General features: G+C 47.9%; 1 protein-coding gene and 2 pseudogenes across 2 annotated transcripts; all 3 read left to right on the top strand.

The window, feature by feature from the left end:
• Positions 1-12,690: 12,690 nt before the first annotated feature.
• Positions 12,691-13,315, top strand: LOC120677865 (annotated as a pseudogene).
• Positions 13,316-19,485: 6,170 nt separating this feature from the next.
• Positions 19,486-21,136, top strand: LOC120680279 (AT-hook motif nuclear-localized protein 23-like). Of its 2 annotated transcripts, none has more exons than XM_039961898.1 (2): positions 19,486-19,988; positions 20,080-21,136. In XM_039961898.1, the coding sequence occupies exon 2, from the start codon at positions 20,080-20,082 to the stop codon at positions 20,941-20,943; it is 864 nt and encodes a 287-aa protein (XP_039817832.1). In that variant the 5' UTR covers positions 19,486-19,988; the 3' UTR covers positions 20,944-21,136. The 2 variants fall into 2 exon arrangements, with proteins under 2 accessions (XP_039817832.1, XP_039817831.1); XM_039961897.1 differs by having other exon boundaries at positions 20,076-21,136.
• Positions 21,137-25,735: 4,599 nt separating this feature from the next.
• On the top strand, positions 25,736-26,757 carry LOC120677766 (annotated as a pseudogene).
• The last annotated feature ends 119 nt before the right edge of the window (positions 26,758-26,876 follow it).

The raw sequence follows: 26,876 nt of genomic DNA, 5'->3' as shown, positions 1-26,876 counted from the left end.
GCCCACGGCAAACCCTTTGCCGTGTGCTGCACACAGCAAAGCGCACACGGATCGGCAAAGCCGGCCTTTGCCGTGTGCTATATATCGGGCACACGGCAAAGGGTTTGCCGTGTGCAACTATCGACCCACGGCAAAAAAAAATCGCCACCCAGGAACGATGACGTGGCCAGGCCTTTGCCGTGTGCCTGTAGACGTGGCACACGGCAAAGTTCAAATGTTTGTCGTGTGCCTTGGCTTTGGCACACGGTAAACATTGGTTTCTTTGCCGTGTGCCATGGTTTTTGCACACGGCAAAGGTCCCTGATCCTGTATTTTCTTTTTTTTATTACGTATATGGTACCCCAGATAATACAAACAGTTGACATATATCATAATAATCATCGCATGCAATCCAAATAAGCATCGGATGCATTAAATATTATCCATAAATGCACAAATACAAATAAACTCTAGTATCGTTCATCGGCAACCACAAGTTTAAGTCAAATCCATACAAGTCCATACAAGTTCAAGTGCAAAGCTTGTCTCTAGAAATGAAGTCCATACACTTCACGGGGCCGACGGCGGCGGCGGCGGTGGCGGGTGCTGCGGCCACGGCGGGGGCGGCCATGTAGGCGTTTGCGACCAACCTGGCTGCTGCTGCTGCTGAATCCAAGCCACCCATTGAGGCGGTGGCCACACAAACTGCTGAGGCTGCTGAGTCTGCTGCACCGGAGGCGAGAAGTCAGGATTCACTGGCCCATCATTGGATGCCGCCGACTAATTCTGCACATAAGCGAATATATATTGAGTTACATAAGAATGAAACTACAAGCATTAGCCTAAGTTCTAAGTCATTGTAGATGTATCATAAGATATTATTTTTAAGTAAATCTAGGTTAATGCTAAGTCACTAAGACATTCCGAAACTCGATAGGAGTCAAAACCACTTACGGTAGGAGGAGTTTCTGCACGACGAACAAGTGGGGCCGGAGGGAATTATGGAGGCGAAACACCCATCGCCGAGCCCAGGCTTTGCATAAATGTTAGAGCTTGATCCAATTTTTGCTGGATGTCGTCCCGCTCGGCCCTCCACCTCTCCTCTGCCGCCTCCTGCCGTGCTTGGAAGGCTGCTTCCATCTGGGCCTAAAGGATTTGATCCCAGGGTTAGAATTCAAAGCGAACAATGTAAAAACGGAGGAACGACGGATGAAACAGAAATAACCTTGATAGCCTCAATCTGAGTCTGTGTAGTGTCTGGCCGTGGGCGTATGGCAGGGCTTGAGCTGGTACTCCTGGCTCGAATCTGCGAGAGAGTGGGAGTAGTCGCCGTGTCGACTAAGCTGTCACCAAACCAGTACCGTCCATGCTTCTTGCCTCCTCCCACCCTCATGACGACTTCTCCATCAATGGGCTCATTGATCGCATCAAACTCTGGCCCATGAACTTCTTGTGCCATCGAGGTGTACCCACTGAGGCGGCTGTGGACGCTTGCGTTGCTGTACACTTCAGGCGGATCCTGCGGGTTGAAGGTGACATCGGACGTCGCTTTTCCTTTGTGGGCCAAATAGTATGCCTGGACTTGGGTGCAAGGCACACCACCATGTGACTCCAACTGCGAAAAAAAGAATATGATTAGAAATTATGCAGAATTGAGCGTTAGAATAAAGAAATTAATTAACATACATATCTAGCCGCGTACGCCTTGAGGTTACGGTTGCCCTGATGGTGCGATGCACCTGGCATCAGCAAACGCCGCTGCCTGGCAGCCTCGTGCATCTCCACTGATGAGGACATGACCAATACGCATATGACCAAGGCCCAAGCGAAAATAGAGTTCAAAGCCCAATCCACATTGAAGTCCGATTTATTCGCGAGTCCGGTTCGGACTGCAGGAGCAGGCCTCACGAAAACGGACGCCCAGGCCACATACGGGCTCCGTTTTGGGTGTTCTATATATCGTTGGAAAGCTAAGGAGATAAGCTTTCCAACCCAACTGATCCCATATCAAAATACGCTCGGAGTTGATGGGAATCGTCGAAACAACATGACGACCAGAATCTGCCTGGATGCAGCGACGCCAGTTTTTGGGCCCGAAGGCCTTGTACTCCCTAGGGTTGCCCGGCCACCCCCTTGGCCGCCCCCTAGCCTCTCTCTTCTATATACACAGCAGCCGTCATTAGGTTACTTGAGTTTTGCTTAGATTCAATCTGTCAAGAACAGTTGTCGCCGTTCATCGGTTTGTGAAACCCCAACTTGTGAGATTAATCATTCATCTGCAGAGTCACTTTATTAGAGCTGCGTTTCTTTCGAGTTCTTGCTTGTGTTCTTCGTTGCGCTTGCAGGGATTAGCCTTCTTGGCGAGGTCAACCGGGTTGTGACACGGTTGATAACCAGAGGAGTTGTGGTGCTAAGATTGCTGGATTCGGGTCTTAGGATCTGAAGCCGGATCGGTGTGTCTCGCTCCGCCTACAACGAGAGTTATCCAGAACCTGACGGAAGATCGGGAACCCACATCCCCATTATTTGGTATTCAGAGACTCAGGTTTATTGTCAAGTTTCACATCTATCTTTAGTTTCATCAATTTCGCCATTGTCCCACAGTCGACCAAAAAGCCCTAGAAAATTTTGTGTTGGTGATGTTTTCGCATCCCATTAGCCCTTTTAAGCTATCATATTTTGATATCGGAGTCCGCATCATTGAGTTTGTGTCCATAGTCGTGGTCTTGTTGCTGGTTTAGATCGAGTTCTTAAATTGGTTTGAGTTTTGCATCGTGTCACCGTGTCCTTTTCCATCCCGTCATCACGTCCGGTTCGGACTTGTCTCTGTCCAGTTCGGTATTTTTTTGATATCTCTCGCATACGAACTCGGTTTTTTGTGTTCTAGTACTTTATGGAAAGCTTGTGAAATTATCTACAACTTTATCAATTGTGAGAATTCCAGAAAACGTAGTTATCTGCGCCTAATCTGTATTGGAAGTCAATCTGTTGGTGACCCAGAAATTTCTGAGTAGTCTGTATTTTGGGGTCAATATCTTCTACTTCCTTTATCCAAAAGAGACTTTCCATATATTGAAAAGAAAGAGAAAAGGAGGATCTACAACTTTCGTGTTGTAAGTTTTCGTGTTTGGGGTCTCTAAATTTGTCAAACAGCCTGTATAAGTTTGTGTAGCAAATCTGTAATTTACAGATAATAATTTTGTGATAGTGTGGAGTTGTCTCTTGCTCTTGTGGCACTTTTGAATAGAAAAAGAAAGAAAGAAAAAGGCAAGTGCATAAAAAAGAGCCGCACAAAAAAAAAGAAAAAAAAATCAGAAGTGCTTGCATCCTTTTGTGTCCTTTGTGCTTGGTATATGTCGCTTGCTTGCTTGAACTAGTTCTAGGAACACGTTTAGGCCAGCAACATTGATAAGTACTTTGGATATTTATTCAATTTTTGCTATCTGATTTTCAATTGTGCTAATCCTTGCTACTAAATAATGCCCCCCGAAGCTCCACATATTACTTCAGATCAGTACACCCAGAGGATCTTGCAATCTTGGTACCACTTCCTCACAGGTATCACGAACCAGCCACCGGTTGTACCATCCTCTGCTTTGCATTGGTAAGAACACTTGTAAAAGCTTGGTAAGACGTGCGAGATTGTGTTTCCACCATCCACATCCACATATAGTAGTTGATAGGGATAACCTTTTGTGTTTTCTCTTGTCTACTTACTAACAATGTCAGGAAACACTGAGATTGCTCAACGAGTGTTGAGTTCTCAAATGGAGAAAGTGGAGCAAAATCAATTCAACAATTTGTTCCAGACTTTCTTTGCCGTGATGGAACGACGTTGCCGAGTCATCATTGATGGTGAGACTTGCAACAACCTTGCAAGCTTAGAGCTGGTCGAGAAGCTTGGTCTGACCACAAAACCACATCCACATCCATACTACATGCAATGGGTAAATTCTTACGATAAGATTAAGGTAACTGAAATTGCACATATTGAATTTAGCATTGGTTTTTACAAGAGTAGTGCTGATTTTGATATAGTACCCATGCAAGCATGTCAATTATTGCTAGGAACGCCATGGATTAATATAAATGATGTGGTACATAAAAAGGTTGCTAATAGATATTCTTTCAACTACAATGGAAGAAAAATTACACTTAAATCTATGACCGCAACTGAAATTTTAGAAGCCGATCTTGAAAGAGCAGAGAGAAGAAAGAATGAGCCTTTTAGAAAAGAATGGATTATTTCAGATGTTACAGTGCCTTCCTTTAAATCTGATTTTGTACAAATTAAAGATATCGCTTTGTCTTCTGTTGGACCTAATATTTTGCAGCATGTATCTAAAACAGAAGACAAGGTGATAGAGAAGGAACATGTAATTGTCTCAGGTAAGAGCTCTCTTGATGTGCTGAAATTGTCCACCACTCATGCTATAATAGAGCAACATTTAGTGGACACCAAATATGAATTGACTTTGTCACATGATAAATATTCTACTAAATTTTGTGATAAAGAAGAGTTGTGTGATAGTTCTATGTTTATCCCTGTGCCACAACTTGTGAAGGAAACTGATCCTTTTATTTTGGAACCAAAGACTTATGCTAAAAATAAACATTTGATTCCAATTGCTACAGAAAAGGATGAAAGGACATTGTTGTCTTCTTTAAATACTTTGGGTTATATAGAGTTTGATACTTTGTGTGCACTTAGTAGGTTGGAGGAGAAATTTAAATGTGTTGGATTGCCATGGTTATCTCGATGTACATATCACTTTATTGGCAATTATAATTGTAAAGGAGAGTACATGGTGCATCGTGTTTATATATGTTCAAATCTGAAATCTCCTTTTGCTGTGCAACAATTTGATGAAAAAGTGGGCTATTTTAAGATTAATCCTATCACGCAGAGTTCCTCTTGTTCTTCTTTGTTTATTTTGTCACAACAGGTTCAATTTCAAGAAGGGGAGCAACGCAGGATCATGTCAAGAATGGGAACAACTACTTCCGCAAGCATCAACGACTTTGAGTCGAGGACGACTCAAAACCAAGAAGGGGAGAATGATGAGGACATGACCAATACGCATATGACCAAGGCCCAAGCGAAAATAGAGTTCAAAGCCCAATCCACATTGAAGTCCGATTTATTCGCGAGTCCGGTTCGGACTGCAGGAGCAGGCCTCACGAAAACGGACGCCCAGGTCACATACGGGCTCCGTTTTGGGTGTTCTATATATCGTTGGAAAGCTAAGGAGATAAGCTTTCCAACCCAACTGATCCCATATCAAAATACGCTCGGAGTTGATGGGAATCGTCGAAACAACATGACGACCAGAATCTGCCTGGATGCAGCGACGCCAGTTTTTAGGCCCGAAGGCCTTGTACTCCCTAGGGTTGCCCGGCCACCCCCTTGGCCGCCCCCTAGCCTCTCTCTTCTATATACACAGCAGCCGTCATTAGGTTACTTGGGTTTTGCTTAGATTCAATCTGTCAAGAACAGTTGTCGCCGTTCATCGGTTTGTGAAACCCTAACTTGTGAGATTAATCATTCATCTGCAGAGTCACTTTATTAGAGCTGCGTTTCTTTCGAGTTCTTGCTTGTGTTCTTCGTTGCGCTTGCAGGGATTAGCCTTCTTGGCGAGGTCAACCGGGTTGTGACACGGTTGATAACCAGAGGAGTTGTGGTGCTAAGATTGCTGGATTCGGGTCTTAGGATCTGAAGCCGGATCGGTGTGTCTCGCTCCGCCTACAACGAGAGTTATCCAGAACCTGACGGAAGATCAGGAACCCACATCCCCATTATCCACCCACTCTTGCGAGCACCACCGGTCCACTATCATTTCCCAGCACGGATAATCATTGGCAATCTACCACGGAGGCACCTGCACATCATCAATATCTAATACATTTAGGAAGAACAAATGGAGCATAGTTGATAACTCCTTAAGATTGAATCTTTACCCGCAAGTATTGTTCCCGGGTAAGTCTGATGTCTCTCGCAGGTCCTTTGTAGATCCTCACTTTTTCGATCCTGGCCTTGTAGTCGATGACGGCATGGATGCGCGCCTCGTAAAGCATATCCGCCACCAGCTTGTAACAAGCTCTGCTAGCCACCTGCATCGCCCTGGGCATCATTCCCTCCTCGCATCTGTAGAAATCCTGCACAAAAACATGAACAAAGTCATTATTACCAAACCCGGTGCAATGAATATGATGTATTCGTAAATGTAGTTCCATGAAGACTTACCCATAATTCGTTCAACACCCGGTGCGCCTTGTTGTCAAATGCCCTGCCTTCCTCATCTGGTCCATCCGGTGCGGCGATGTAGTGCTCCCACGAACAGGCTGGCTAACGTACCCCAGCAATATCCATGGTGCCTGGGTAGTGTCACTTGCAGAGGAGGCCCAGGATGCCATTGGCCATGCGGTTGTGAGCAACACTTGGAACAACTATGTCAAAGTTCCTGCTCAAGTTATTGAGAGATAGTATTAGTGTCAATTGTGATTTTGAATATATCAAAAAGAAACGTATTGAAATCTTATAAACTTACTTACCTTTTCCCATCAGGTCGGAGGACCGGTCGGTGCTCTAGAGGTATCGGACGATCCGGGAGCCTCGAGGGGCCTCGCTGCCAGACGGCAGGTACGCCCAAGTTCTCCTCCTCCTCGTCCGCTCCATCCTCCTCCTCCTCCTCCTTGTCCCTCCTCCTCCTCCTCCTCCTCCTCCTCCTCCTCCTCCTCCTCCTCGTGCTCGTGCTCGTGCTCGTGCTCCTCAGCACCGGGATCCTCCTCCTCCTCCTCCTCCTCCTCCTCCTCCTCCTCCTCCTCCTCCTCCTCCTCCATAAGAGGAGCACCTCTCCTGCGCCTGCTCCTCCTCCCAGCCCTCCCTCCTGAAGCCGTGCCGGAGCCCTCAGCGGCGTCGCGCATCGACGAACCAGCTCCACTCCTCCGACTTCTCCTGCCTGTCCGTCGAGTCCCCTGGGAGGACTCACCTGCCTGGGTAGATCTGCCGCCTAATAGGTATGTGAGTGACCTGATCAGGCCTCTGCCGCGCCCCGCCATCGCTGAACAATCTCCTGAAATTAAAATGAGTTAATCAATCAGTAGATGTCATTAAAAATAGTACAATTAGTATATAAAGTAAGTACAATGACTAAAATAAACAAAAATAGTACAGAAAATTAAGTAGTACGGTTCTTACATGTATTAAAAATAGTCATCATGATCCGGATTAGCCGGATCATATGTCTCATCATCGCTATCACGTGTGTCGATATAATCACCATCGATCTCCATAGGAGGAACACTGTCATCATCACTGTCATTGTCTAAGCGTAATCGCTCTAGTAATTCTAAGTCCTTGACATTGTGAACCTCATCCCCTCATCATCGTTATCAATTCTTTCATTGTCCTGTTCCATTCCCATCGCTTCGGTTAAGTCTATCTGAAAAGTCCCATCTAGCCCATCTTCTTGAAAGAACTCACCGGCATATGTGTTTGGGCCTATGTTGTAATCTTCATTGTTCGGGACAGGTAATTTACCATGTGGCGATACCTTGTACACAACATCCCAACCCTTGAGATGATTGTCGGTTTGGCACGGATATGAGAGATAATAAACTTGCGTGGCTTGTTGAGCCACAATATAGACATCATCTCCTGGATACACGGACGCTTATTGAACTTCAACTAGCCCAAGATTAGGAGTCCGTCTCACAGCATGAGGACCAAACCAATGGCATTTGAATATGACAGGTTTCAGAGGTTTCGACCCATGAAACGTGAGTTCGTATATTTCTTCGATTCTTCCATAGTACTCGAGCCCATCGTCTCCTGGCGTAAACACTCCGGAATTTGTGGTCCTTCTATTCGGCCGACTCTGCTCGTGACTTGTTGTGTGGAAACGATATCCATTCACATCAAAAGCTCCAAATGACTTGACTCTATAGGCACAACCATTGGCAACCTGACGCAACTCGGCATTCACTGAGGCATCAGTTTGGGTCTGCAAGTTCAAGCAGGCCAAATTATGTACGCGTCCGAGCAACTTGTAAAATCATACTACGAAAGAGCCACGACGTAGACATTACCTTTTGTTTGAACCAAGAAATAAAATCAGGCTTTCCATTTCCCGCACCCTGTCTAAGAAGGGTCTCAGCTTCTTCCTGGAGGGTAGGTATCCTTGATCGATGCCAGAATTGCACATGAAATTCCCTGGTCGAAAGAGAAACAAACGGGTTGGATGGCGAAAAAGAAGTACTTGAGAACTAAATGAGTGCAGATAACTTACTGTATGTACGGCTGCACTTCGGATAGGTTGGTCAACACATATAGCATGACACTGCGCCACTCTTCAAAATTTAAGGTCTTGATGCTCGCAACACTTGCACTTCCGAGTTGCCCTTTGAAAAGGCTGAGGTTCGAGTCAGCTTCCCCAGCATTGTAACGTGAGGGTGGATTATGCACGCTTGGAAGATTCTCAGTATAATATTTCGATGTGAAGTTTGACACCTCCTCTAGAATGTATGCATCTGCGATGGAAGCTTCAATTTTGCATTTATTTTTACATTTAGTTCGAAGGACTTTTTGACATCTCTCAATTGAGTAGCACCAACGATCTTGCACTGGCCCCCACCCATTCGTGCCTCGTACGGTAGGTGCAAAATCATATGCTGCATCAGGTTGAAGAAGCCTGGTGGAAATATCTTCTCCAACTTACAGAGCAACACAGGCGCCATTCTTTCAATTTCTTCAATCACGGTCAGAGATAACTCCTTAGCACAAAGCTGGCGGAAGAAAAAGCTCAACTCTGCCAGCACTTGCCAGACTTGATCAGGGAGGTATCCTCGAACCATCACCGGAAGAAGCCTCTCTAACCATATGTGATAGTCATGACTCTTGAGCCCGTTGATTCGCATAGTAGACAAGTTGACTCCCCTCCTCAGATTCGTTGCATACCCATCAGGGAACATTAAGGTTTCAAACCACTCTAGCACTTCCCTCCTCTGGGGCCTCGTCGGGACAAAATCGGCCTTAGGCTTTTTCCATGCCTTGCCTGACGCAGGAGGCCTCATGTCTAGCTTCGGTCTATCGCATAATGTTGCTTGATCCACTCTGACCCTAACGTTGTCCCTTGTCTTCTCTACAATGTCCATGATAGTTCCGAACAGTGCCTCGGCGACATTCTTTTCAGAGTGCATCATATCAATGTTATGTGGAAGGAGGAGATCTTGCATGTAGGGAAGCCTCCACAAGCCCGACTTCTGCGCCCATGCATGTTGCTGACCATATCCCTCAAAACCACCATCTGCATTAGCCACAAGACTATCTAACTGAGCACAAACACCAGCACCTGTCATAATATGAGGGGGAAGGTCCAGAACTTCGACACCTTTCGTGAAGTTCTTCTTATCGCGTCTGAATGGATGGTCAAGAGGGAGGAATTGTCGATGTTTGTCGAACGAAGAATATTTCCCACCCTTCCGCAACCATATGAACATCAGAGCTGCCTTGCATACTCGGCAAGGGAACTTTCTGTGAACACACTAGCCGCAGAATATTCCATACACCGGCAAGTCATGCAGGGGATAATGGTACCAAACATACATCCTAAAGTTTCTCTTTGTAGCTCGATCGTATGTCCAAACCCCTTCCTCCCAAGCACTGAGCAAATCATCAATCAGGGGCTCCATGTAGACACTCATATTATTTCCCGGATGTCCAGGAATTATCAGCGACAAGAATATGTTCTGTCGTTGGAAAATCACACCGGGAGGGAGATTGAGGGGTATAACGAAGATAGGCCAACAAGTGTAAGGTGCAGCCGACATTCCATATGGATTGAAGCCATCTGTTGCTAGGGCAACACACACATTACGAGCTTCATCTGCTTTGACTCGATGAATCCTGTCAAAGTGGGTCCATGATTCAGCATCGGATGGATGTACAAGCTTATCAGGATTGTATCGAGTTCCCATTTTGTGCCATGACATCTGTTTCGCGGACTCCTCGGTCATGAATAGCCGTTGGATCCTCGGTATGGGCGGAAGGTATCGTAGGACTTTCACGGGGACCGCGAGCTGCCTCTTCTGACCATCACTAGTATCTACCTCTACGAACCTAGAAGATTCACACTTTGGACAGTACTTTGCTTCCGCATGTTCTTTCCTAAACAAAATGCATCCCTTCGGACATGCATGTATCTATTCATACGGCATCTTCAATGCACGAAGGAGTTTCTGTGCCTCATACATGCTTTTTGGAAGAATGTGACCTTCCGGAAGCAAAGTGCCAATAACTGTCAACATAACATCAAAAGCATCTCGACTCAGGGTAAACTGGGACTTCACGGCCATCAGGCGCGCAATGGCATCCAGTTGTGAAACCTTAGTATGCCCATGAAGGGGTTCTTGTGCTGCACCCAACATGTCATAGTACACCTTCGCGGTTGGCTCTGGCTCCTCCTCGCTACGTTCTTCCTCGAAGTGTGCTTCATGAAAGTCATCTAACATATCTCCTACCCCCGCATCAGCATCATGATCTTCAATGCGTTGCCTAACGACCTCATTTCTCATACGATTGCCTTCACCATGGTAGGTCCACTGGGTACAGTCTCTCGTAAATCCATAATTGCAAAGATGTTGTGTCATGACTTCCCGTGTCTGTCGACGCGTGTTTCCACATTTGGTGCAGGGACACCAAGTGCATGAGCCTCCTTTAAACTTTGCAAATGCTCGATCCAAGAAAGTCTCGGTCTTCTGAATCCATTCCAAGGTCAACTCCCCCCCTTGTTTCCAACCGGAGTACATCCACGCACAGTCGTCCATACTCTATCATATCAACGAGTAATATAATATACAAGAGAATGTTTGCATCTACACGATGTCCAAACATTCTACTAGGTTAAGATAGGTCCTAATCCCACCCGAAGATGCATAGCTTGAGTCGATTTCCATGCTCTACTCCGATCCGGGACCGAATTTCGGCAGCATTTCGCCGCTGTTCTCCAAATACACGTCCCGGAAGAGAGATTGTGTATCCGGAGAACAACGGGGAAATGATGCCGATACTCTGTCTTGAATGCGAGTAGAACATGGAAACTAACTCCATCTACGCATCCTCGGGCTGTCCAAAAAACATGGACAATTCGAAATAGATACGGTCGTACATATGCAAAGTTTTGCATATTTTCATCCGTATCTATTTTGAACGGGAGACGCCTAACTAGGTTACGTGATATACAAACATGCGGTACGAAAAGCGGACTACTCTTGTATGCCTCACCTTGCTATATGGTCCGGTGACGGAGGCCGGCGACGGGAACAAGGTGGCGGTGCTCGGTCCTGAAGAAAAGAATAATATGTGTGAAATTATAATCAATAATTTGTTACTATTGGTCATCTCAATAAAAAAAGTATTGAACTACTGTTCACTACTAGAAAACAAGCCTTAGGTCCACCCCAAAAGTATCGGTATGGAGATGAACCGGTACCTATGCTAGCATAGGTACCGGTTCATCTCCATACCGGTACTTTTGGGGTGAATGGAATTTATGAATGAGCCTTAGGTACCGGTTGGTATTATCAACCGGTACCTAAAGCTCTCCATAGGTACCGGGTGGTAATTTTTATATTAGTACCGGGTGGTACCACCAACCGGTACCTATAGACGAGCCTTAGGCTCATCCATTGGTTACTTTAAAAGAAAAATATCTCCTTCTCGATCAGAACAACTGTGTAGTTGAGATGGTAAAGGAGCGACGCGCGAGGCTAGAGGTCGCGAGTTCAAGTCCCAACCAAAGATAAACTTTTGCGTGAATTTTGAAGGCTTAGGCACCGGTTGTTTTACCTGGTACCAAAGGCTCTTTGGTACCACTTTGGGGGTACCGGTTCAAAAAACCGGTACCAAAGGCTCCTACCAACCGGTGCCTTAAGCCATTTTTCTAGTAGTGGTTGTATGCCTCAGATATGTTTCGTTTCATTTGATCTTGAACTTGCAGCATAAGAAATCATCTAAAAAAAGTTCATGATATACATGGAACCATGTGACACATCCAGCCCAACCATCATATCAACACAAATATCAGCACAAACGAGAGTTTGCTTTGGGCATGGATGTGTCACATGGTTTGATGACAATCATGAGAAATATAACCACAAGCTCAAGATCATCATACGCTACCCAGACCAAATCTAGGAAAGAATTTATATCATCACGTGCAACGAGGTTATGTAATGTACTACGAACATTAGACGGAGGCAGGGTCTTTTGCACGTGCTCACCTAGGGCTCGACGGCGGGCAAGACGATCAGCCGTGAAGTAGTGGACGTCGGCGGTGCGTCAAGCGTGGGCGCGGGGAGCGGGGAGCGTCGGCACGGCGAACGTGGGCGCGGCGAGCGTGGCGGCGGCGAGCAGGGGCGCGACGTGCGTGGCCACGGCTAGTGTTAATATTATCAGTACTGTTATGTAGCCATTATTTTTACTTGAGCTTATTTGCTACTATACTAATGACTGACTTATAATTAGCTCTTCTCCTACCCTAGAAAGATGGAAGGCCTGGATTTGGGCACCAGCTCCTACCTGAACCACAACCAGCAGCCCCTCCATCTTCACCACGATGACCCAGCGCTGCGGGCTCCGACGACGGCCAGGACTTGCTGTTGCCAGTATCGGGGGGTGGAGGCGGCCCGCCGAGCACGGCTGGAGGCGCCGGCATGGGCCGCCCGCCGGGGTCCAAGAACAAGCCCATGCTGCACGTGATCACCACCAGGGAGAGCCCCAACGTGCTTCGGGCGCATATCCTCGAGGTCGCCACCGGGTGCAATGTCTTCGAGGCGCTCACCGCCTACGCGCGCCACCGGCAGCACGGCGTCTGCGTGCATTCGGCGCACGAGACCATCGCCAATGTCACGCTGCGCCAGCCATAGTCATCCCAGACCGGGCCGGCCTCACCGGTGGTGGCCACACTCCACGGCATTTTCGAGATAGTCTCCCTCGCGGGCTCCTTCCTCCCCCCCAACCCGCGCGCCGCTGGGGGCCACAATCGTCGCGGCATTCCTGGCCGGCGGCCAGGGGCAGGTCGTCGGTGGTAGCATGGCCGACGCGCTCATCGCCGCGGGACCCGTGGTCATCGTGGCCACGTCGTTCAGCAACTTCGCCTACCTGAGGATGCCGCTCGAGGAAGGCGACGACGTGCCCCCTCCAGCACCGCCGGGGAGCGACCAACCTGGCGTGCCATTCAGGGGTGACCCCGCAGCAGTGGCAGCAGCCGGTGGGCTTCCGTTCTTCAACCTGCCGATGGGGATGCCGCCAATGCCAATGGATGGGAATAGCGGCTAGCCTGGCGGCCCCTGAGGTGGTGTCGGGAGGCCGCCCTTCTCTTGACAGATCCAATCCGGCCGGCGGTGTTGGCAAGCGCACGCCCACAAGGACTTCATGGAAATGTACAACAACCAAGTAGCATCTCTTTACCTTTCTCCATCGTTCACTCCCTTTGTGTTCCAGCATCCTTCCTCCCCCCACCTCTCTCTCTCTCTCTCTCGCCCCCAATGGGTTCCAGCATCCATCTTCGCCTTGCCTCCGTCCTATAGCTTCATTGCCCCCATCTCTTTCTTGCCCTTTTCTTCCCCAGACTCTCCTAGCTTTCCCCTCCCAAAATATATGCCCACAAATATATGACCGCGGCGAGCGCCGAGCCTGGGCGCAGCCAGCCTGGGCGCGGCCACCAGCAACCGGCGGCGAGGGCGTCGGCGTCCGGGTGCGAGCCGGCGAGGCCGAGCCCGGCGCGAGCATGGCGGGCCCAGCTCGAGCACCAGTGAGGAGGTGGCGTAGCAGCCCCCCGCCGGCCAGCCACCCTTTCGCGAGAGGGCGAGGGCGTCGACGTGGTCTCGCGAGCGTGTCGAGGCCGTGCGGCGGGGGTGGCGGACGGGGAGTGGCGGGGCCGGCGTGGGGGGAGTGGGCGGCGGGCGGAGTGGGCCGAGTGGGTGGGGGGAGAGGTGCAGGCGGAGGCGGGAGGCGTGAGGCGCGGCAGGAGGGAGGAGAGAGGGGAGGGGCGAGTGGAGGGAGGAGGGGAGGAGGAGGCGCGGGAGGGAGGGGGGGAAGGGCGGCGGGGGGGGCGGGGGAGGGGAGGTGCGGTGGGGGGAGGGGAGGGAGGCGCGGGCGGGGCGGAGGAGGAGGGGCGGCGGGGCGGCGGCGGGGGGGAGCGGGGCGGAGGTGGGGGGCGGCGGGGTGCGGCGGTGGCGGGGGGCCGTGCAGGGGGAGGGAGGCGGGCGAGCTGCGGCGGGATGCGGGAGGGCGGAGGCGACGGTGAGGCTCGTGAGCGGCTGGTGGGGAGGGGGCTACTAGTGAAGGGGCTGCAGCGTCGCCGTATGGCGAGCGCGGCGGCGTGCCGTGGTGGCGTACGTGGGAGGCGCGGCGGCGCGACACAGAGTGTGAGTGTGTATGGCATGGTGGTGTGTTAGCCAGCCGGCCGTGTGAAGGGGATAAGAGGAGGCCTTTGCGTGTGCGCCGATCTGGCCCACGGCAAAGATACCACCTGTGCCGTGTGCCCCCGATCCGGCACACACGGCCCAAAAAGGCATGTCTTTGGCGTGTTCCTGAAGGCAGGGCACCCGGCAGAACCTCTTTTTTTTGCTTCAAAATTATTGTTTTAATTAGTGTTTCCACTATTGTTTATTACTGTTTGAACTGCTGTGGGGAATAAATACTTATTCAAAAATGTATCGTTCATTTTGTGCAAGAATAAATACTTCTTACTTCATTATCACGTGCGGATTAAATGTACTATTTCATACTATTTGAATCCGATATGTACCAACTGAATCACCATTACGTGTTTAACTAAAATTTGTTCAAAACACTCTAAATATCAAAAAAAATCGCTCAACCTTTTTTGTTCTATGATTGCACTGACTAAATCATTATTTCATGCAGTTACACCTCCATTTCAATGTATATCACATGTTACTATTTATTGGGGACAAATTATAAAGAATAACAAATACATCTAAAAAATTATGAAATTTTGGCATGATAGATTCTAAGATGTGTATTGCATGTACAAAAATTTTTGAAGTCAACACCCAATTCGACTATCACTTTCACTTGAAATATCAACAACTTCTTCTCAACTCTATAGATCTTCTTTGAAGATCCTTCGGTTTATAAGGAGTACATGTGATAACTTGTGCTAAATATTTTCAAATTTTTTTCCATAGCCTTCACTTATAAAATCATGATAGCATAACAAATCTTATATTTTTAAAAGTAAGTTTCATTTTTATAGAATTTTAAAATTATTGGGTCACATGGTTCATTGCATGGCTCATGAGCAAGATCTTCAAATTTTGCATCCATTTTTTAGATTAGAGCTAAAATGGGAAAAATGATGTGAACAACATTTTTTTGCTTCATTATCACTCTATTTAGAATTAGTGCATTTCAAAGTTGACTTATTCTCTAATATTCCTTTTCACGAAATAGAAATGTTAAATATAGCAAAATGACCGAGAAATTTACCAAAACCTAATGTAGAGTCCCACATATAATATAGAGATAAGCAAAAAGTTTCAAACACAGAATTAATTTTTTTAAGTCAAATTTGCCGTGTGCTTAACAAAAACACACGGCAAAGAAGCCTCTTTTGCCGTGTGTATGTGTTTCCCATGTGCTGTATTGATCGGCACACGGCAAAGATGGGGCTATGCCGTGTGTCCATCTGTTTGCCGTGTACTAAACATTTGGCACACGGTAAAGATCCTATTTGCCGTGTGCCTGAATGTTTGCCGTGTGTTACTTTATAGGCACACGGCAAATAGCATGTTTGCCGTGTGCCCGACATAGTGCACACAGTAAAAGTTGAAGCACACGGTAAACAACGGATTTCCGGTAGTGCTTATTCAACTCAGGTGGCCGCACGACAACCTGTATGCGTACGTGTTTCCCTCTTTTCTTCCGCTGATGTTTGCGCACCAAATTAAGTTACAGCGAAATTGCCTTAGCTTGGTTGTCTCATGACGGCCCTCGAGCTGGCCTTTGGACATGTACAAAAAGAAATATTATCCATCTTGTCATCATCTACAACTTGATCAATAAGGCGAAAACGACGCATTGGGTATAAAAACTATGACCAACTACCATCATTTCCCTTTCTTTTTTGCGATTAGGTAGCTACTATAGGGCGGTTGCATTGGTCAACTTGGACAGCCAATAATTAATCAACCATGCATTGCACACAAACTTAATCAATTCAATCAACAAGTACGTCCCTGTCTCTCTCGTTCGGATGGCTTTAATTTGGTTTCCGTTAGTAACAATAGACTTAATAAAGGTGATTGTAGGTTTTTGGTTTCATTGTGGGGGAGTAAATTAAAGATGTAGAGAATCTTAGTATGATCTAGGCCACTTTACCTTTTCTTTTCTTTTACCACATAATCATTTCCAGTGTTATTAGCTAGATTGGGTTATATCAAGCAAAAGAATCTTTGTAATTATTATACATAATATGTCAATTGTTAAGGGTGTGTTTGGCAAAGCTCCCAGAACTGATTCTCTGCTGAATCCAGCAGGAGATCTGCCAGACAGTTTTTCAGATAGAAGTGATTCTCTCTACTAATTATGTGAAATGGACTAAGAGGCTGAGAGCTGAAAAAAGTAGCTTCTCCTAATTCTGTAAAGTGATTCTCCATCCTATTTTAAGAGTTTATGCTAGAGAATCAAAGAGAATCATTTTTAGCCATAGAATCACTTCTCTCAAAGAATCAGCTCACATAGAGAATTAGAATTAGATGGAACCCTACCAAACAGACCTTGAATTAGAATTTGAATTCAGTGACATGTTTTTGGAAGATGATGATCTAGAATCTTATTACCAAAGCTATATATAAGACACTAGCAGAGGGGAAAAGAGACGCTTTGTAGTAAAACCAATCGACAGAGCTCACATATTATGTTGACGTGTTGGATATTGTGATACCGATGATTTGTCTATAGATCAATTGAACATTTGAGTAATTCTAAATGACCGAGTGTTTTTTATTTGTAGCATATATCTGAAGAAACTTTTGTATTTATATGTACCACTTCTCATATATGAATTGTAACATGATCTCCATCCATCATATAAAGAGAAAGACAAACGTACAATTGTAAAGAAAGAAATGTACAGGAGAACTGATGAATCTCTATGCTAGAATTTAAATTTTCCCTATGACCCTGGAACATTAACAAAAAATACAAAATTTTGCACTGTCTTAATTAATAATGCTTATGGAAAAAGTAAAATATTAGCATAGAAATCATGATGTGTAAGAATTACTCGAACCAATCTGGAACTTTGCATCGCGCAGTTTCGGCCATAATCCGTTCAAAATTTATTTGCACAGTTGAGATCATAATTCAATTGTCCATGAAACCGATATAAGCTAGCTAATTAAGGTAGCACAATTTAGCAAGGTAGATTGAATATTGCGATTCTAACAATAATAGAGGATTAGCCACAGCACGAGCTAGCACGACCGAAGCACTACCCTCTACTGTGGATTTGCTTTATCAAAAGCAGCCTTCTTTGACAAAAAAAAGAAGGCAACGTATCTGGTGGAAACCATAATTTCGTGAAAACCCGTGCAAACCATGACAAAAAAATCATTTAAATTCACAAAAAAAATAACATATATAGATGATATATATGATGATACATAACCTTGTAAAATATCTTGTATAAACTCGACTTCGTTTGTGAGATATAAAAATAACAAATTTCTTTTATATCTCACAAAGAAAGTCAAGTTTGGACAAGATATTTTGCAAAGTTGTGTATCATCATATCATCTACATGTATGATTTTTTGGGTAAATTTAGATGATTTTTTTATCATGGTTTGCACGAGTTTTCATGAAGGTTGTGGTTTCCACTAGATATGTTGCCAAAAAGGCAACGTAGAAGGTAGTTCAGCAGTAGTTCTCCATAGACAGGTATAAAATATTTTTGATGTTAACAAAGACCTGACTGAAAAAACTGAGTTTCCCTGTAGATGTCCTATCATTGATTTGAACGTTAGGTAGGATACAAGTAACATGACTTAACAAAGGATGCAGGGAAGTTGTTGAATATTTATCACCCATCAAGTGCCGTAAGCATATATTTGCCTAGTAGAACTCCATTTTTAATGTATCTTTGGGTATTAATAAAGACTGCTTTAATTTGTAAACAACTCTTTATCTATGCTGATATACATATTCCCTTTTCTAGATTAATTAGTTAGCAGGATCCATCTCTGCTTTGAAAAAAAAACTGATGATGTTTTCTCACGAATTAACATGCCCTCATATATCTTTCATTCTAGTAACTACCCATACGTGCCCATCAACTGGTTGACCAAACTAAAATTAGTTTTGAAGAATCAGAGATCATTGGACTAAAATCATGATAAGTTAGTTAAAGATTCTTGGTGTTTTTCTTCTCATTCTGGCAACTTGCATTGACTTCTTGTCGATCATGTTGAATGTGTCCATCATGTCAGTTAATACTAATAGTCCATTACTCCATTAGACCATTAGCTATGTATGCATTCAGTTTTAAACATGGTGTGGGTTTTTAATCGGGCAGCAACGTGCTCCATTTAATACACTGCCTGCCTGCCTGCCCGAGTTACTTGCTAGGCGAGACATTGTAAATACCATATTTGCATACACATATATTAACAGTTTTAGTAGCTTCATTTCAACAGAACTTAGATTATTAATGTCATTTTAGTAATTAGCAAACTAATGCTGTGCAGAAACTGCTGCTAAATCAAAGAGGAGGGCAGATATAGACTTCATTCTAGCTAACTTCTGTTCCGCCACTACTGCATGGCAAAAAATAATTGATGAGAACCAGCAACTAACAGTGGTGGTCAAAATGCATGAATGACCCATCCTCCACTAACCAGCAAGAAAACAACAATGTATCTGACCTAGCTAGTTATGAAACCCTACACCTAACCTAACCTCTCCTAATTGGCAAGAAATCATGGAGGGTAGCAGCCCAAGACAACCATATTCCAAGCTGGACTAGCTAGACAGGAGTGGCACTTTGGAATCGTTCATTCAAGCCACCCATGCAGCTGTGCTCAAGGCATTGAGTAGTCCCACATGCCCCCCACTTAAACCGAAAATTGTCTCAATGTGCACACACTCAAATGCATGCCTCAGCTCACCACTTTGATCTAGGGCTAATATAATATGCTCAACTTGCACCATTAAACTAATCACCCCACTTGCGTGCATAAGCATCAACGTTAGCTTGTATCATCCTTCTCTCTCAAGAAAATTAAAGCTGATGAGCACGCTCCTACACACGCCACTTCCATGCACGCGCGGCCAGTGAGTCACAGACACGCAGCCCCAGGAGGAGCTAGACCCCACATGTCACTGTCTCTCGCTAGCCGGGGCACCTTGCGTCCTTGCCCATCCTCCTCTCTCTAGCCCCTGTATTATATTTCCTCCTCCCATCAACTCCAAAGACCAGCACTAACCTATCCCTTTCTCATCTTCCTTTGCCATCCTTCCTCTCTCCTTTGTTCCCCTCTCTCTCTTGCCCCCATTGGGTTCCAGCATCCATCTTCCCCTTGCCTCCGTCCTGCACCTCCATTGCCCCATCTCTTTCTTGCCCTTTTCTCCCCCGGCCGGCCTCTCCTAGCTTTCCCCTCCCAAAATATATGCCCACAAATCCACATGAACAAGCACCATCAGCAAGCAGGATGATTTAACAAAGGAGAAATCAAAAGAAACACCAAGCAGCAGCGCTGCAGCTTCAGCTAGCTCCTTTTTCTTCTCTCCCCACATCCCCAAAACCATTCTTTACTCTCCTCCAAGAAAACAAGCACCACACAAATCCTAAAGAAACACACCCGAGCAGCGTTGGCCTCTCATCTCCCCCTCGCCTTCTTCCCCATCGTCTCTACTATTCTCATAATCATCATCACGACCAGCACCCACATCTTCTACAGCATCGCCAATTATTAATATTATCGGTACTGTTATGTAGCCATTATTTTTACTTGAGCTTATTTGCTACTATACTCCTTACTGACTTATAATTAGCTCTTCTCCTATCCTAGAAAGATGGCAGGCCTGGATTTGGGCACCAGCTCCTACTTGAACCACCACCACCAGCCCCTCCATCTTCACCACGATCACGGCGGCGCAGCAGGCTCCGACGACGGCCAAGACTCGCTGTCCCCAGGATCGGGGGGTGGGGGTCCGTCGAGCACGGCTGGAGGCGCCGGCATCGGGGGCGGGGAGGTTGTCGCCCGGCGCCCGCGCGGTCGCCCGCCGGGGTCCAAGAACAAGCCCAAGCCGCCCGTGATCATCACCAGGGAGAGCGCCAACGCGCTTCGGGCGCACATTCTCGAGGTCGCCACCGGGTGCGACGTCTTCGAGGCGCTCACCGCCTACGCACGCCGCCGGCAGCGCGGCGTTTGTGTGCTCTCGGCGGCCGGGACGGTCGCCAACGTCACGCTGCGCCAGCCGCAGTCGTCCCAAACTGGGCCGGCCTCGCCGGCGGTGGCCACGCTCCACGGCAGGTTTGAGATACTCTCCCTCGTGGGCTCCTTCCTCCCGCCCCCCGCGCCGCCGGGGGCCACCAGCCTCGCGGCGTTCCTGGCCGGCGGCCAGGGCCAGGTCGTCGGTGGCAGCGTGGCCGGCGCGCTCATCGCTGCGGGGCCCGTGGTCATCGTGGCCGCGTCGTTCAGCAACGTCGCCTACGAGAGGCTGCCGCTCGAGGAAGGCGACGACATGCCCCCTCCAGCACCTCCGGGGAGCGACCAGCCCGGCGTGCCGTTCGGGGGTGACCCCGCGGCAGTGGCAGCAGCCGGTGGGCTTCCGTTCTTCAACCTGCCGATGGGGATGCCACCAATGCCGATGGATGGGAACGGCGGCTGGCCTGGCGCCCCCGGCGGCGGTGTCGGGAGGCCGCCCTTCTCTTGACGGATCCAATCCGGCCGGCGGTGTCGGCAAGCGCACGCGCACAAGGACTTCAAGTAGCATCTCTTTACCTCTCTCCATCATTCACTCCCTTTGTGTTCTTCTCTCTTGTGCCATTGTTCGTTGTGATCTCTGTCCGATATGTTTTTGGTGTTAACCTGTTGTATGGGAAAGGATAATATGTTTTTGGTGTTAACCTGTTATATACAATTACCAAGGCCGGAGTGCGGCGTGTGCGCCGGAGACGACGACGGCGCGCGGCGGAGGAAGGAAGGGTTGAGAGTAGAAGGGGAGCGCACCTGGGCCCTCGCGCGCGCGCACGAAGCACGACGGCATGGCGGCCGTGGTTGGTGCCTGCCTAGTCTACCTGCCGCCCTCGGCTTGACCACACCGCCGCACATGTCCCCACGACATCGGCATGGGTGGCGGGCCGGCGCGGCCGGGGGAGAGTGCTAGCTGCATGCCCGCGAATACAGGCAGGCGCACGCACGCACGCGCGCGCGCCCATGCGGTTGCCGGGCTGGTGACTGACGCGCGCGCGCGCGCTCGCCGGCCACGGCCGGCGGAGCCTGCTTGACCGGTGGCGATTGGACGGGTGGGCCTGGGTGGCGCCCGGGATCTGCGGGGGCTCTCGGTCTCCAGTCTTGCTTGCGAGATCATTGCAGGAGGCCTGGCCTGCTGCGCTAGCTGCACAGCACAGGGAGCTGAGCTGAGAGAGAGAGGCGAGTCCCGAGGAGGAGAGGAGAGTGATGGCCACCCTCGTGGCCGACACCCTTCAGGAGTCCCGCGCGCGCGCACGCACACCCACATGCACAGGTGCCACACGTATGCAGGAATGCAGAAGCGCCCGCCCGCCCGCCCGCCCCGGGACTGCCTGTCAGCCTGTCATAATCATGCATGCATGCATCCCAAAAGTTTACAGAAATCATTCCTATAATATTTTGAAGCATTATTGGATAGTGCATGCTTAGATATGGACGGATGATAAACTGTGAGGTCTCCGCACATGCACATGACAATGTCATCAGCAGAGCCGTTGAAATAAAAGGCGTCCTCAATGCATGCACTCACACTTGGCCTAAACAATGCAATCTTGCACCTCCATGTACACATACATGCCTAATTGGGTGAGGTAAGACACAGAGCCATCAACAAAGATGCAGGAACCGTTATACGTATACATAGTTTTGTTTGTGCACTAATTAATAAAGAACTTAGAGGACACACCTGGCATGGCAATTCAGGAACTTCTCTATCTGTCACCCACTAGTGGAGCCAGAAATTTGCGGCTGGGTATGCCATATGGAAAAAAAATTCGAGACAAATACATAATATAATGAATGCTAACTTATAATGGCCATAACAAAACCATAACATAATTAAAGTATGAGTTCTAAACACAAATAATTAAAAAATATTATAAAATAGCAAGGCTACTGCAATATAATCCTATGATCCCTCGTGTTGGAAGAGACTGATGATATACTCATCTTTCACTTTACTGAAGAATTCTCTCTCAATAAATGTAATAGCCGAGCGAAAGTAACCACCATCTAGCAATGGCCGATGGGGGCGAGGGCGCAAGGTGTTGGTTCTCCCCTCCGGTTGCTAGAGTGATCGAGTGGGGGAGCCGCCGAGCTAGGGATGTGCCGATGCGGCGCCAAGGCGAGCAGGGAAATGGGCCACACGATGCGACTCACCACTCGCGAGTCGCGACTACACGTGTCTGGGTCTGTTTGGTTACTTGAAGCTTATTATAAGCCCATAAACCTCTCACATGGAGAGGCTTATACTAAGCCCAAATTGATGTTTGGTTGTATGGGCTTATAATAAGCATTTTAGTAGCTAATGGTCTTTATGCCCCTCATTATTGTACTCTGTAGTGGCTGAATGGATAGGGGTTGTGGAGGGGTAGAAGTTGAAAAGTGTTGTTTTCTGGTGGCGCCCATAAGAAATAAACCTCATAAGCACCTCTTGAAGGGGCTTATGGGCTTATGTAAGTCTCACCTATAAACCTAGATGTTTGGATGGAATGTGACTTATTTAGAGCTTATTATAAACCTCAAGTAACCAAACACTCCTCTACGGATTGAAGGAAATTTCTTTCTTGCTAAGCTAGTGGACTTTATTCTTTCATAAGCTGAATGTACATGATACATATACTTATTAAATTTTTGTCTCAAATCATGGGTATCCAAACTTATCTTAATTTTAAATTTGTCGTCTACTTATTCAACTCAGGTGGCTGCACTAAGTGACAACCTGTATGTGTACGTGTTTCCCTCTTTTCTTCCGCTGATGTTTGCGCACCAAATTAAGTTACCACGAAATTGCCATAGCTTCTTGGTCGAGCTGGCCTTTGGACATGTACAAAAAAAAAGTTATCCATCTTGTCACCATCCACAACTTGATGAATAAGGCGAAAACGACGCATGGGTACAACAACTATGACCAACTACCATTATTTCCCTTTCTTTTTTGCGATTAGGTAGCTACTATAGGGCGGTTGCATTGGTCAACTTGGACAGCCAGTAATTAATCAACCCTGCGTTGCACACAAACTTAATCAATTCAATCAACAAGTACATGATAATGCACTATTTGTAAAAGAAGTGCGTCCATGTCTCTCTCGTTCGGATGGCTTTAATTTGGTTTCCGTTAGTAACAATAGACTTAATAAAGGTGATTGTAGGTTTTGGTTTCATTGTGGAGGAGTAAATTAAAGATGTAGAGAATCTTAGTATGATCAAGGCCACTTTACCTTTTCTTTTCATTTACCATATAACCATTTCCAGTGTGATTAGCTAGATTGGGTTATATCAAGCAAAAGAATCTTTGTAGTTATTATACACGTAATAAGTCAATTGTTAAGGGTGTGAAATGGACTAAGAGGGCGGGAGCTGAAAAAGTAGCTTCTCATGATTATGTAAAGTGACTCTCCATCCTGATTTTAAGAGTTTATGCTGGAGAATTAAAGAGAATCACTTTTAGCTATAGAATCACTTCTCTCAGAGAATCAGCTCCCATAGAGAAGTAGAATTAGATGGAGCGCTACCAAACATGCCCTGAATTAGAATTAGAATTCAGTGATATATGCACTACAAGAAAATGTCACATTAGTATCAGGCGTCTGCCGCCGTTAGTACCAGCTGCCCCAGCCGGTACCGACTGGCCGGTACTAAATGTACTAAATGGACAGTTCATTTAGTATTGGCCACAACGTCCGGTACTAAAGGTACTATCCCATCGAAAAAATACATCAGGATAAATGCGCGTGTGTCGGAGTTCGAACTCGTGACGACCTATGGCCTCGCGCGTACGCACCTCAACCATCCCATCCACACAGCACATGTGAGTGCATTGAAGCCCAACTTGGTTAGTTGATAATTAATCTTGCGCTGAAATCTTGTTAGCTGATAATTAATCTAGGGCTGAAATCAAGCCCAACTTGGTGGCCCACTCTGAATTGGGCCCATCCACTCAAGGGCTATGCTACTGATGTCACTCGCCACGTCATCTGCCATTTTGATTGTCACATCACCTGCCATGTCAGCACTGCTTACCACATCATTGCCATGTTAGCAGCCATATCATTGATCATATCAATTTACACATCATCATTACTATCCACGTCATCGCCAAGACAACAGCCATGCCATCCTCCATGTCATCAATGTGTGACATGGCAACTGAATCTGTGATGAAAATTATACTGTTTGTGATGTTTATTTTTTCATAGAAAATGGGTTTGGGTTGGGCTTTGGGGGCCCCGGGGACATTCTATGACGGTTTCAAAACGTCATGGATCAAGCAATCTATGACGAAATTTTAAGGAACGTCACGAGGTGTGATCTGTGACGCTCAATACATGACGCAATTTGAGATCGTCATAGATACTGTTTTATGATGGTTTTTTAGTGATCTGTAACGAAATTTAATCGTCACGGATCAACAGATTTTTTGCAGCAGCCAGGGGTAGGTTGTCGGTGGCAGCGTGGCCGGCGCGCTCATCGCCGCGGGGCTTGTGGTTGTCATGGCCGCGTCGTTCAGCAACGTCGCCTATGAGAGGCTGTCGCTCGAGGAAGGCGACGATGTGCCCCCTCCAGCACCGCCGAGGAGCGACCAGCCCGGTGTGCCATTCGGGGGTGACCTCGCGGCAGTGGCAGCAGGGTGGGCTTCCGTTCTTCAATCTGCCAATCGGGATGCCGCTAATGCTGATGGATGGGAACGGCGGCTGGCCTGGCACCCCGGCGGCGGTGTCGGGAGGCCGCCCTTCTCTTGACAGATCCAATCCGACCGGCGGTGTCGGCAAGCGCACGCCCACAAGGACTTCATGGATATGTACAACAACAACAACCAAGTAGCATCTCTTTACCTCTCTCCATCGTTCACTCCCTTTGTGTTCCAGCGTCATTCCTTTCTCCCCCCTCTCTCTCTCTCTCTCTCTCTTGCCCCCAATAGGTTCCAGCATCCATCTTCGCCTTGCCTCCGTCCTGCAGCTTCATTGCCCCATCTCTTTCTTGCCCTTTTCTCCCCCAGCATCTCCTAGCTTTCCCCTCCCAAAATATATGCCCACAAATCAACATGAACAAGCACCATCAGCAAGCAAGATGAATTAACAAAGGGGAAATCAAAAGAAACACCAAGCAGCAGCAGCAGCTTCAGCTAGCTCCTTTTTCTTCTCTCCCCACATCCCAAAAACCTTTCTTTACTCGCCTCCAAGAAAACAAGAACCACACAAACCCCAAAGAAACACACCCGAGTAGCGTTGGCCTCTCATCCCCCTCACCTTCTTCCCCGTCGTCTCTACTATTCTCATAATCATCATCACCACCAGCACCCACAGCTTCTACTGCATCGCCAATTATTAATATTATCGGTTCTGTTATGTAGCCATTATTTTTACTTGAGCTTATTTGCTACTATACTCATTACTGACTTATAATTAGCTCTTCTCCTACCCTAGAAAGATGGCAGGCCTGGATTTGGGCACCAGCTCCTACCTGAACCACCACCACCAGCCCCTCCATCTTCACCACGATGACCCAGCGCGGCGGGCTCCGACGACGGCCAGGACTCGCTGTCGCTGGGATCGGGGGGTGGAGGCAGCCCGCCGAGCACCGCTGGAGGCGCCGGTATGGGCCGCCCGTCGGGCTCCAAGAACAAGCCCATGCTGCACGTGATCACCACCAGGGAGAGCGCCAATGCACTCCGGGCGCACATCCTCGAGGTCGCCACCGGGTGCAATGTCTTCGAGGCACTCACTGCCTATGTGCGCCGCCAGCAGCCCGACGTCTGCGTGCTTTCGGCGGCCGGAACCATCGCCAATGTCACGCTGCGCCAGCCGCAGTCGTCCCAGATCAGGCCGGCCTCAACGGCGGTGGCCACACTCCACGGCATTTTCGAGATAGTCTCCCTCGCGGCGCGGGCTCCTTCCTCCCCCACCCCCCACCCCCGCGCGCCACCGGGGGCCACCAGCCTCGCGGCATTCCTGGCCGGCAGCCAGGGGCAGGTCATCGTTGGCAGCATGGCCGGCGCCTCATCGCCGTGGGGCCCGTGGTCGTCGTGGCCACGTCATTCAGCAACGTCGCCTACCTGAGGCTGCCGCTCGAGGAAGGCGACGACGTGCCCCCTCCAACACCGCTGGGGAGCGACCAACCTGGCGTGCCGTTCGGGGGTGACCCCGCAGCAGTGGCAGCAGCTGGTGGGCTTCCGTTCTTCAACGTGCCGATGGGGATGCCGCCAATGCTGATGGATGGGAATAGCGGCTGGCCTGGCGCCCCCGGAGGTTGTGTCCGGAGACCGCCCTTCTCTTGACGGATCCAATCTGGCCGGCGGTGTTGGCAAGCGCACGGCCACAAGGACTTCATGGAAATGTACAACAACAACAACAACAACAACAAGCAAGTAACATCTCTTTACCTATCTCCATCATT

Source organism: Panicum virgatum, chromosome 6N (assembly GCF_016808335.1).
Source record: "Panicum virgatum strain AP13 chromosome 6N, P.virgatum_v5, whole genome shotgun sequence".
Classification (NCBI taxonomy): Eukaryota; Viridiplantae; Streptophyta; class Magnoliopsida; order Poales; family Poaceae; genus Panicum; species Panicum virgatum.
This window is presented reverse-complemented; position numbering and strand designations above follow the sequence as displayed.

Bases quoted from the DNA above. Each gene is read 5' to 3' on its own strand.
- LOC120680279 (XM_039961898.1), top strand. From the start codon at position 20,080: ATGGCAGGCCTGGATTTGGGCACCAGCTCCTACTTGAACCACCACCAC.